Source organism: Nomascus leucogenys, chromosome 3, assembly GCF_006542625.1.
Source record: "Nomascus leucogenys isolate Asia chromosome 3, Asia_NLE_v1, whole genome shotgun sequence".
Lineage (NCBI taxonomy): Eukaryota > Metazoa > Chordata > Mammalia > Primates > Hylobatidae > Nomascus > Nomascus leucogenys.
The window spans coordinates 59772762-59785572 of NC_044383.1; the positions used below are offsets into that span (position 1 = coordinate 59772762).

Below are 12811 nucleotides of genomic sequence, written 5' to 3' on the forward strand. Positions count from 1 at the left end.
AATTTTCTGAAAAATGTCATGATAGGTTATAAATATTATAGTTCTGGAGCAGAGTTTTAACACCAAATCCACTTACTGAAAGACACATTTGTTCTTTCACTTTACATCATTAAATTCAGTTTTGTAGATAAGTTCATACATTTTTAACAATGCCTCACACATTTGATCAGTTTTTCCTGCAAATCTAAAACAAGCTAAGAAGAAGAAATGAGCTACTGAGGCATGTCGGTTGGAGATGAAGACATGGACACACATTTCTAATGTGTCCTAGAAGCACGTATTTGAAATTAAGTAGTATTTCCTTTAATGTTTGCCAATACTACTGCAAAAATATTGTCTGTTCATTTTGGTGCCTCCAGTGATTTCATATGGGCGCCTGCCTTTATGACGTAGGCCATGCTTCTGGATTTCTCTATGGCCTTCCCTTTGGTTTCACCTGGTCTGGGTGGCTCCTGGTTTTGCACAGGCACATGACCTGGGCTTTTCATTTGGTTCTACCATGTGGTAGCTCTTGGTCCATTTCTGTCTTCCTGGCTTCTGAGAACTTGCCAGGGCTTTCGCTGAGTGAATTGTGTTCATTCTGCTCTCATGGCTCTGACTGGGATGAGTTTCATGCTGATCTACCTCAGTTTTCTGAAGATGATACGTTCCTTGTGTACAGAAGCCTGTCTACGTTCTCTTGTAGTCTTTTACCACCCCTCCAATACAACAGCCTCAATGACAGAGGTCCACAAATGTATTGTGAATGATCTAAGTCACCCTCCCACTCCATCTAGGCACTGGCATGTTTTCTCTGTCAATAATTTGTGAAGCTGATGTGTGCAATGGTTAGAGTTTGGACAGATTTTTCTTTCTGCCTCTGTATGAGGGCACATGTAAACCTACACAAGAGAAATGTGCAAACTATATAATGTAAAATTGAATAGATTTTAAAAATATCTTTGCGACAAATCTAAATGTTATCATTGTAGTAGGACTAATATGACCTTTCAATGTTAACATGAAAACAGGTTTATAAAAGCAGCAATCTATAGAAATCATAGTTGGTCTCCTAGGTTAATCAGCATTCTTTTTGCCAGAGAGAGGCGCTTAATATACAGTACAGACTAAGTATAGTGATTTATAATTTCCAGCTTCTGAATTGGAAAGGTACTGAGGATAGTGTTCAGTTAGTTAGCATTTTGGGTAGTTGGACAAAGACAACAGCCATTACAAGCTAGAGCATGATGGAATAAAATCCATTTATTGGGAAAATAATTTTGGCAGTATAATTAAGTTAAATCTGTTATTTTCTGTGATCTTTTAAAAGTCTAACAGTTCCATTTTAAAAGGAAAACCTCCAACTTGAATTATTTAGCTGTATGTATTTATGGAAATAATTTTTACAAAATAGCACCCAGTACTTGTTTATAAAGAAGGTGCCTGCTTGATGATCAGTGGTATTGACAGAAACTGGAGACATGAGGACTAAAGACTTAATTTTTTCCAAGCACATCTTGTGCTTTTAAACAGACTTGGGGGATTTGAAAGGCAAACAACATTTCATTAAACATTTGGTTAAAAATTTTTTGACCGATTTCTTTAGTAATTACCTCAGATCAATGTAACTAGCACTTCTGCTATGCTTACTATGAGACAGGCTAGTTGTAAGTGATTTATGTCTTTTAACTTATTCAATCCTCAAAAAAGCCCTATGAGATAAATACTATTTTTATTCCCACTTTATAGATGAGGAAACAGGCACGGAGAGGTTAAGTTGCTTGCCTGAAGTTAGCAGATGCATGGCGAAATCGGCTTCAGACCAGGCCACTGGGCTCAATGTCCATGTCTTCATTTCCACCCTCGCATGTGCCTCCGTAGCTCAAATCGTAGCTACACAGGATGATTTTCAGTTGAAGTTTGTTTGCTAAGTGCTGATGTTACAAGACATATCTAGCAAATTATTTAAAATTTATGGAACTTTGGTGGTGGGCATTTAACAAAAGTCAGAGAAAGCTGGTAAACAAACAAATATAACGTAAATGCATACCGATTCCTGGATCTTACCCCAGACCTGCAGAATTAGAATCAGAGGGCAAGGGGCTAAACAAAGATAGGGAATGGGGAGATGGGATTGGGAGGAGTACATCTAGTGCAATATATTTCTAAAGAACTCAGGGGATTCTGATGCATAGCTATCACTGAGAATCAATGATAGAAGGTCTGCATCTTTTTCAAAGCCCTGATTGGCGGCTGCTTCTTCTTTGTCTTCTTCTTTTTTTGTTTGTTTGTTTGTTTGAGATGAAGTCACACTCTGTTGCTGAGTCTGGAATGCAATGATGCAATCTCGGGTCACTGCAACCTCCACCTCCCGGTTTCAAGAAATTCTCCCCCCTCAGCCTCCCGAGTAGTTGGGATTACAGGCGCCTGCCATGATGCCCAGCTAATTTTTGTAGAGACAGGGGTTTGACCATGTTGGCCAGGCTGGTCCCGAACTCCTGACCTCAGGTGATCCATCCGCATCAGCCTCTTAAAGTGTTGGGATTATAAGGTATGAGCCCCTGCGCCCAGCCCTGATTGGCTTCTTAAAAAGAGATGAGTTGGCAGATGTGTCTAAATTTGTTGCAGATGTATGTGGCAGCACAAAGCATCCAAGAGAAATGTACAGCCTTTGGTTATGGTTCATCATTATTTTTGGTTTTTGAGATGGAGTCTAACTTTGTTGCCTAGGCTGGAGTGCAGTGGTGCGATCTTGGCTCACTGCAACCTCCACCTCCCAGGTTCAAGTGATTCTCCTGCCTCAGCCTCCTGAGTAGCTGGGATTACAGGCACCTGCCACCATGCCAAGCTAATTTTTGTATGTTTAGTAGAGATGGGGTTTCACCATGTTGGTCAGGCTGGTCTTGAACTCCTGATCTCAAGAGATCTGCCCACCTCGGCCTCCCAAACTGCTGGGATTACAGGTATGAGCCACCACGCCTGGCCAATTCATCATTTTTAATGGTAGGATTTTTGCCTTTATTCCAGTTTCTTCTGATTCCTTTATTACAAATTGGAACTCTTGTTGTCATGGAGTTTATAAATATTAGCAGCTGGGAAGAACAGCCTTTTCCTACCACCCTCTCTTGCCTGTATCTGAGAATATGGTTATCACCATGGCTGTTGAAGACTAAGAGTTTTAGCATTTATTTAGCACACTTGTGGTTACCAGTGCCATGGGTAACCTGTTTATGCCTGAAGTTGCAATTTTTTGAATTTTTACAATCAGACCTTGGAGATGACCTTGAGCAGTAGGATATAAATAACTCCCACATGCTTAATTACCCCCCGAGGAATGTGCTTAGTCTATGTTTTCAGAGATAACTATTTATATCTTGATTATTTATGTTCATCTTAGCTTAGTAGATGAAATTCCAGAACTTAGAGCAAGAGTAGGCATGTTCTTGGAAGACAAATCACATAAATGGGCATCAGAAAATCTTGCCCCAAGACCTTGTTTGTAACTGTTTGGTCACTCTTGGGAAAATACACATTACTGTTTTTCACAGTGAGGTGATTTCTGTAAAATTACCTGCATTTAGAATGGCCAAGGATTTATAGGATGGAAGCACATGCTATCCATTTGTGCAGTAACAGGGGAGTAAATGCTCACAATTTTACTGATCCTTCCCTCTGTGCTACATATGCTGGACTCTTATGGGTACACAAGTTCAGCAGAGCGTATGTGGGTCTCTGAGCTGTTCGTTCATATATATTACCAAGGGTCTGCCACTGGTTGGAAAGCACTTATAAACTGTAATAAGAACTTACAAAAGACAGAGAAAATAAGAGTCCAGCAGAGAAAATCTTTGTTATTCACTGGGAAGATAATTAATCCTCCCCCAAATAAATCAAAGATTATACAATCTCTTATTTTAATTTAGCTCTTTGGTTTATGGAAGATAAAAAAATGTACAATAATCATCTTTATTTTGGATAAGATAGCATAGCGGTTCATTTATTTAGAAATGAATACTTGAGAATGTGCCAAGAACTGAGCTTTCCCCTTCTGATATTAACTTTTCCCCACCAATTACTATTAATTGTTCTGTGAATTAAAGTCACGTGCACCCAGTGATATTTAGGATGTCAATCATGATGCACTTGAGAAATTATTTCAAAATGCCAACAGAGCAGATACGATGAAGAAAATCTGTCTTGAACTTTGAAGTTGCAAAGATGGGGTAGAACCCAATTTTCATATTTGTAGACGGATAGAGGAATCTATCACAGGGGCTGGTTTTCATCTAGACTCACATTCTCCCAGCGTCCACCCTCATGGGGGCACTGCCTCTGGCTTCCAAACTGCTCGTGAGGTTAAGGACCAATGCATCATCCCAAAGTCATATACCAGACACAGATTGTTTATATAAAGTTGTTGAAAAATGTTTAAAACCGTTTAGTTTAAATCACCTATAAGTCATATGAAATGACTACCATGAAATTATTGCTAATATTAATTGCTAGATTGTTGTAAATTGGCTAACAGTTCTTAAACCTTTAGAGAAATTCAAAATTCAGAAAGTTTATGGATCTTGACATTTTGTTAAACTTAAATAGGAATAAATAGCACGAGTCAGAATAATCTTATCAGAAGCATTTATAAATATTAAACATTAATATGGAGCTGTCATGTCATTTTACAGAAAAATTAACTTAAAGGACTCCTTTCATTTTTATATTCACCTTCGAGGAAATGTGATTATTTATCCAATAATGTCAGTGTTCAGCTTAGTTGAACATGCATTAGAAATAAAATGGGCTAGCCGGGCGTGGTGGCTCACACCTGTAATCCCAGCACGTTGGGAGGCCAAGGTGGGCGGATCACCTGAGGTCAGGAATTCAAGACCAGCCTGGCCAATATGGCGAAACCTGGTCTCTACTAAAAATACAAAAATTAGCCAGGCATGGTGGCATGCACCTGTATTCCCAGCTACTCAGGAGGCTGAGGCAGGAGAATCACTTGAACCTGGGAGATGCAGGTTGCAGTGAACTGAGATCGCACCACTGCACTCTAGCCTGGGCAACAGAGAAAGACTCGGTCTCAAAAAAAAAAAAAAAAAAAAAAAATTAAGAAATAAAATGAGCTTTTGTCAGATTGCGTAAAATTGTATGAAGTTCTCAGGGAAAAAAGTTGAAAAGTTCATGTGTTTCTTTTTCTCAATAGATTAAAAAAGCTTAGCGTTTCAAACAAAAATTTGAAAGCTTAGAGTTTCAAATAAAAAATTGAAGTGGGTTCACAAAATAAAATTTTGGTGTATCTTCGTTATAAGTTCTACTTTCTGAAGTCTGTTTAATCTTTTAAGATATGTTTAGAAGAAAAATGAGTAGAAGAAAAAATTTTTACTTCAGAAACTTTACAAATTTTTACCATCTGTGTCTTTTTGAAGCTGCAATAGTAATTTAAAGGCAAACATATCTATTCTGTGTTTCTTTTTTCACTCTGTTGAGGTTTAAGATCATTTGCCAGATGTTGCTTTGAAATGTTCTGTAGACCTGAAAATTTATTCTGTGTTCTAGGCACTGTGCAGAATTCCAAATTAATATATAGCAATACCTTAAGAACACATAATCTAAGTGAGAGCTTAAAACATGGACACAAATAACCATAATAAAAGTTAGGATGTGATTTAGATGTTGAAAGTGACCAATTGCCATTTCATATACATGTATAGCTATCATTTCTAAACGTCTGTAATCACAGTAAAGAGCATTTGAATCATTCAATGTAAGACGAACACAGGATGCTGTAGGCACTATGTGATGGCCTATGCCTTTAGCTGAAGGAAAAAAAAAACCTAGGTTGGATGTTATTTTATTTACATAGTAACCAAGCATTTGAATTTTGGCAAAATATCCAGTTGACAATGTTTGTGTTTTTACAGGGCAGTAGAGGAGAATTAGGACCAGTGGGATCCCCAGGCCTACCAGGTAAACTGGTAAGTAAAAAAGTTTCGTTTATTTGCCTTCTACGAAACACAATACATTTTTTAAAATAAGCAAGAGGAGAAAACAATTTACAATTGAATAACCTGTACTTGATTTCTCTTGTTATGTGAATATGTGAACAATGTAAAGGGGAAATTTCAAATTACGGATAGGATACCCTTAGAGGGTATTTTAATCTGTGTGGTTTGTAGCATCCATTTTTAAACCCGGCGAAATGTGGCCTCTGGTTGTTCTTGGAATGGCAGAAAACAGAGTGAATGGTGCCTTTTACTTCCTGTGCGGTGCTTGTTTACACAGCGAGAGTAGCAGCAGCGCCACTGCAGGCAGTGGGGGTGGCGGGGGCTTGACTGAAAGAGCCCACTGTTGCCAAGGAGTGCAAAGGGAACTGAGGACCTCAGGGTGGAGTGAAGGCTGGGAGAGCATTGGCCCCTCCCGCTTCTCCTGAGAATACGAAAGAGAGGCAAACCCAAGAAGCAGAGTTCAATCAACCACAGCACGTTTATTTTAGACACAAGTCAACACACCCAAGGTTATTTCTGCCTTCCGTGCTTTCAGAGTTGCAGTGACAGTAACTCTGGGGGCTTTGTATTTGTTTTCCAGGGTTCTCTGGGTAGCCCTGGCCTCCCTGGCTTGCCTGGGCCCCCTGGACTTCCTGGAATGAAAGGCGACAGGGTAAGAGCTCCAGCACTCCAGAAAGTTCTTTATTTGGAAGGGTGATTTCTACCATGTTGAGACACAACACTAAGCTTGCTTTTGGTCCTGTGGAGAATTTTCTAGAATTTATCATAAACAACTATCAAGAAATGTATTTTAAATTACTCAGAGTTGAGATTTAGAAGTAAAAAGTCTATTAATATAATTTAACAGAAGGAAAAAAAAGCTGAGAAAAGTAAAAATTTCTGTTGTAATCACACTTTCTACTTAGCCCTCAATTTACATTTCTACTAGTCAAATTTTATGAGGATATGATCAGAGAATGCCCCAAATTCCAGAGCCTCTTGGAAAGTTGTGACCTAATGTGGAAACTTATGTTTTGGTCCTGATTCTTGTTGAGTGGTGAGGAGTGAGAACGTCCTCTCCCATCACATTATCTGTGCTTGTGCTTATCCACCCACCCAATAAGGTCACTTGAAATTATGTAAACAGTTGAAAATACTGAAAAAGTATTGTATTTTATTTTATTTATTACAGGGTGTAGTTGGTGAACCGGGTCCAAAAGGTGAACAGGTCAGTCCTGTTATTTAATTGGTATAAAATGCAATGTTTGATATGCACCATTTCACAAGCAAGGGGGAATGGCTGGTTTATGGGTGTTAAGAAAACCACGAAGGCTAACAGTTTTTCTCAGTGTGTTCATAGTGAGTGAAACCTGGTGTTGAGTTTGGCCCGCAGCATTGTTTACTATTTTAACAAGCTGGAGCTAATGATGGCTCTGCCTCCAGGACTGCACACTGTCTTTCCTTTGAAGAGCGTGGCTCTGTCTCTGGTTCACGGAATTGGTTTATTCATGTCTGATGGAGGCTTCCACAGCCACATTAGAATGTCTTAGGTTTTTCTTGATCAAGGCCTCAGCAAATAAACTGTTTACATGAATTAGACTCAGTCCTTTCCCTGGGTTCCTTTTTCTACTGTAAAAGCCCTATTTCAAGGACTAACTATCAAATTGTTGAATATGGTTGTTTATCCTTCATTCTAGCTGAAACTCAATCTCACCTTCTGGCTTTCCTCTATGCTATTTTCTGATTTGGACTAGCCACTGACAGCTAGATTGGAAAGCCACTGAGAGCATTTTGTATTTCTGCATGATTCTGGGAACACTGTGGGCACTTATGAATGCTTATCAACGTTGACTGGTTAAAATTGGGCAATGGGACTAAGAATTTATAATGTAACCTTTTATCTTAATTTTTAGGGTGCCTCTGGTGAAGAAGGTGAAGCAGGAGAAAGGGGGGAACTTGTAAGATTTTTTTTTTCTGGTTGATGATGAAGCTTTACCAATTTTGAACTGTGTTAGAAGTATATATTTTGAACTGTGTTAGAAGTATATATGTTAGAAGTATATATATATATATATATGTATACTTCTAACACAGTTCAAAATTGGTGTATATATATATATGTATTCTTATTTTCCGGACACTGTTATCCTCACTGCCTTCTTCAAAGGTTATGGTGTTTCTCCTATCAGCTAACAACAGTCTCCCAAGATTGCAGCCAAGATCAAGTAAAGCAGAGAGGAAGCACTGCCAAACTGATAGATCTGGCTTTAAACTTTTGGAGAATAAAAGTGTTCTCTTACAGATGGTGAATCCTCTGTGGCTTTATGTCTAGACATTCAAGGTGATTCTTACATGACTATAGAAAGTCTATGAATAATAGTGCTCTATCATGAAAACAATATTCAAATTTTATTATAGTTAGAAAGCTGTGACTCACAAATCTGACCAAGGGTAGTCTCTTTAGTCTAAAACCCTCCGAAGAAATGACCTCCATCTCCAGAGGAGGCTGTTGCCTCATCTCCAGGAAAGGAATACAAATGAGAACAAGTTCTCTCTACTGCTGGAGCTGCTCGGTTTGCAGGCACATCATTATGGTTTTGACACAAACCAATGTGACCTAATGTGGAAACTTACGTTTTGGTCCTTTGGGGTAGGGTAATAGATTTTTCAGAAAACAGTTTTAGAGAGCTTGTAGGGCAGGGAAAAAATCCTAGTAATGTTGTTTTATTCATATTTTCAGGATTTAGAGCTAATATAAATATAACATCTAAATTAGTCAAAGCTTCCCAACTATTAAGTAAATTCATAAGAGGATTATTCCAGTTTCACTTTCTGTTAAAATTATTCATTTTATAGGGTAACGTGATGTTTTAAATCATTGTTTTGTAGGGAGGTAAGGTGATATGCCAACATGAGCTGAATTTATATCTAGCATTAGTGGTAGGAAATTTTTTTTAAAAGCATAAAAACATACATATTTGGTTTAGTAGACTTTTGGGGATGACTTTGAAATATTGTTTGAATTACAAAAATGAAGTCATCAGGTTTAAATGTCTGTTGTGTTTTATAAGAGAATGCTATTTTAATATCTTTTGCCTTCCACATTTTTAATTCTTGACACCTAGCATTTGAGATCTGGATGAAACCCTGGAAAGCTCTGATTCAACCCTTTTATTTAACAGATAAATTAGCCAAAGGCTGGGAGGCTACATAGCTTACAGAGGGTCACAGAGTTAAGTAGAACTGAGATTAGAATCCAAAATTGGAGTCTAATATTTTTTTGCAGTGCCAGAGTTAATCTGTTCATGGTTTTCTATATTTTAGTAGCACAATAACTTTTAAAGTGTTTTCAGGAAATTATCAAATGTGAACACATTGTTCTAACATAAATTTCTTTTATTGATTTAGGGAGATATAGGATTACCTGGGCCAAAGGGATCTGTAAGTATGGTGAACAGTAATGGTATAAAAAATTAAAAATATTAATAAAGCTATAGAATATATAATGCTCTGCTTTATGAAATCATTACATAACATTCAATTATTTTTTATTTATTTTTTTTTTTTGAGACAGAGTCTCGCTCTGTCGCCCAGGCGTGAATGCAGTGGTGCAATCTTGGCTCACTGCAACTTCTGCCTCCTGGGTTCAAGCAATTCTCCTGCCTTAGCCTCCCAAGTAGCTGGGATTACAGGCATGCACCACCATGCCCAGCTAATTTTTGTATTTTTAGTAGACATGGGGTTACATCATGTTGGTCAGACTGGTCTCGAATTCCTTACCTCAGGTGATCCGCCCACCTCAGCCTCCCAAAGTGCTGGGATTACAGGTGTGAGCCACCACACCCGGCCAACATTCAACTATTAAAGGACTTACTTTCATGGAAATAAATGTCTAAATTTGTACTTTAGGTAATGGATTAATCCAATAGAAAAATACCTCACCACTGTGTAAATGGATTTACCTTTTGAACTAACCACTGGAAAGGAAGTGTTTTTCTTTTTTTCATATTGTAAATGACTCAGTGAGTGTTACATGGTAATACTCTAATGTCCTCTCCAAATGGGTCATTTTTAAAGAACTGACTTGTGTTTTTTGTTGTCAACAGTATAACCAAATTTCGTTGGCAGTTATACCATTGAAAAATATTTCAGTAATTGTCATAATCTCTGATGTGTTCTAGTTGGGGAAGTAAGATAGAGGAATAATGCATAAGAAAATATAATAGAGAATTATTAGAAGTAGAAAATGACCTTGCTCATTTTTGTCATTTTTATAGAAACTAAACTGGTGTCCTTAGAGATTAGATGTATTCAGAATTATAAAATCACTTAGTAGGAAACCTGAGATGACTTGCTAATTGGAAAGGAATTCACATCTAAAACAACTAGGAATTTAAGAAAGTATGAGGAGAAAAGATGAAGCTCAGACCTCAATCTCAAATGCCACTACTGCCAGCTTCCATAAGTTTTCGAGTCCTTCCTGTTTCTGGAATCTCCTCAACCCTTCTCTGTCCCTGTCCAACATATTATCCTCATGGCAGCCAATGTCATCTAGATTTTTTAAAAGGATAAAACCCACTGTGTATCCCTCCTCTGTTTAAAACTCTTTAAGAATAAAATCAGATTCTTAGCGAGGTAAACAAAGCCTTTGATGAAGTGTTCTTTGCTCCATGAATCTCATCTCCTACATACATAGAACTCCATCCATTTGCAGTTCTTTTTACATGCTGTTTAACACCTTGTTCTGGTCTCCTCTTCCTCTTTCCTTGGAATAGCTACCTCCTCCTTAAGCGTTTAGATTATCCTTAGCTTCACTTTCTCCAGGAGGACCGAATCAGATGTGGTTACAATGCCTAGCCTTGGGCTCTTTGCAAACCACAGAGATGAATATTATTACATTGTATTAACTTACCTGCTTCTAAACACCATGTCTCAAGTTTCAAGTAACACTTTTATGCCCAAGAATTTTTAACAGAAATGGTTGAGGATTGAGAAAAATTTAGAGTAAACCTTGATTGGGTTTGGTAATAGAAATCCTACGTCACTATCTAGAAATAGTAATGTTCAATAGAAAGAATTCAAGCTGTACCAAAGAAAAGTTAATGAACAATGCAGTGACAAGAATAAGTTAATTGCATTCAAATTTAATATTAGGAATTAGCATATAATATTAGGAATTAGCCCTTGATTCATCTCCTTCCCCACCTGTGTCTTACCTGACACTGCCTAGGTAATATGAGTGAAATTGAAGTCTACTGTCCCAGAATCAGGGGAAATTGTTACTAACACAAAGACTTACACTTTCTTCATTGATTTCAGCATAGACAAAGTTGTGAAGTAGGCGATGTCTGTAACCTGATTTCTGTTTCAGTATACCACTCCTTAATTGAGGAATTTTTTCCCAAAGACCCAGGGTCCCCCTTAATCTCTTCATTAGGAAGTTCCCAGCTCTTATTGTTGCAGTATTTCAGTCACTATCAGCAGGCTTATACACTCCATTGTGGTCTCCTTTGTTTTCTGTCAGTTCTTCAGTATATTTCTGAGTTCATTTTGTCTCTCTTCTGGGTTCTTTTAGAAGTTGTTGGCCAGGTGCAGTGGCTCATGCCTATAATCCCAGCACTTTGGGAGGCCAAGGTGGGCAGATCATCCAAGGTCAGGAGTTTGAGACCAGCCTGACCAACATGGAGAAACCTCAACTTTATTAAAAATACAAAAAATTAGCCAGGTGTGATGGCACACGCCTGTAATCCTAGTTACTCTGGAGGCTGAGGCAGGAGAATCACTTGAACCTGGGAGGTGGAGGTTGTGGTGAGCCGAGATCACGCCATTGCACTCCAGCCTGGGCAACGAGAGCAAAACTCTATCTCAAGAAAAAAAAAAAAAAAAAGTTGTTACAGTTTTGCACCCTAGGCACCTGACAATGTTGCAGCCTTCTATATAGGATACCTTTTCCTTGTCCTGCTGACAGTCTTTCAGGAAGTCTTTTAAATCATAATTTCTTCATAGAAGCAATTTTGGCAAGTTGACTTAGATGAATATCAATTTCTTTTGCATAAAGAGAAATTGGAAAAGCACATTTGCTGAGCTTTATTTGGATGTATCTAGTAAAAGTATTGCTTCACCGCCTTCTTCAGTTTAAAGTATTTGTTTGAAAGAGCCAGCTTTTTCTAGATAAATGATGCATATGAAAAAGAAGCAGGATTAAATCGCTTTATAAACATTCATATCTTGAACACTAGCATTCCCTTGCTGCCTCGTGTTCTTTTATCTTCTCATTCTTATTCTGAACAGCAGCAGTACATTGGAGCTATTCTGCCACAAATTCTACCAGAGGAATTTAACAAATTTTTAGTTTAACAAAAAGTGAATTAATTTGGTCTCTTTTTAAAACATTTATCTTAGATGATTCTTTTAAATGCTTTTAGTGGTCTGCTTTCAGCTAAAAAAAAAAAACCTAACTTGTATTTGCTTTTATGCTAAGGAAACACATGGTTTACTTTTAACTTCTTTAATATTTAGATTTTTTAACTTCCTTGATACTTAGATAAGTTGTAGCTTTCTTTGGTCAAGTATTTTTTTTTTTTTTTTTTTTTTTGAGAAGGAGCCTCACTCTGTCACCCAGGCTGGAGTGCAGTGGCATGATCTCGGCTCGCTGCAAACTCCACCTCCTGGGTTCTTGGCTTTCTCCTGCCTCGGCCTCCTGAGTAGCTGGGAGTACAGGCATTCACCACTATGCCCAGCTAATTTTTGGTATTTTTAGTAGAGACGGGGTTTCACCATGTTAGCCAGGATGGTCTTGATCTCCTGACCTCGTGATCCACCTGCCTGGGCCTCCCAAAGTGCTG

General features: G+C 38.0%; 1 protein-coding gene across 5 annotated transcripts in view; it reads left to right on the forward strand.

Annotated features, from left to right (window-relative positions):
- COL9A1 (collagen type IX alpha 1 chain) overlaps window positions 1-12811 on the forward strand; it is a 100476-nt gene that overhangs the window by 67492 nt on the left and 20173 nt on the right. For all 5 annotated transcript variants that reach the window (XM_030809403.1, XM_030809405.1, XM_030809406.1 and 2 more), the window contains 5 exons: window positions 5904-5957; window positions 6568-6639; window positions 7159-7194; window positions 7880-7924; window positions 9375-9407. In XM_030809403.1, coding sequence (XP_030665263.1) covers window positions 5904-5957; window positions 6568-6639; window positions 7159-7194; window positions 7880-7924; window positions 9375-9407 — 240 coding nt within the window. The remainder of the gene's footprint in view (window positions 1-5903; window positions 5958-6567; window positions 6640-7158; window positions 7195-7879; window positions 7925-9374; window positions 9408-12811) is intronic.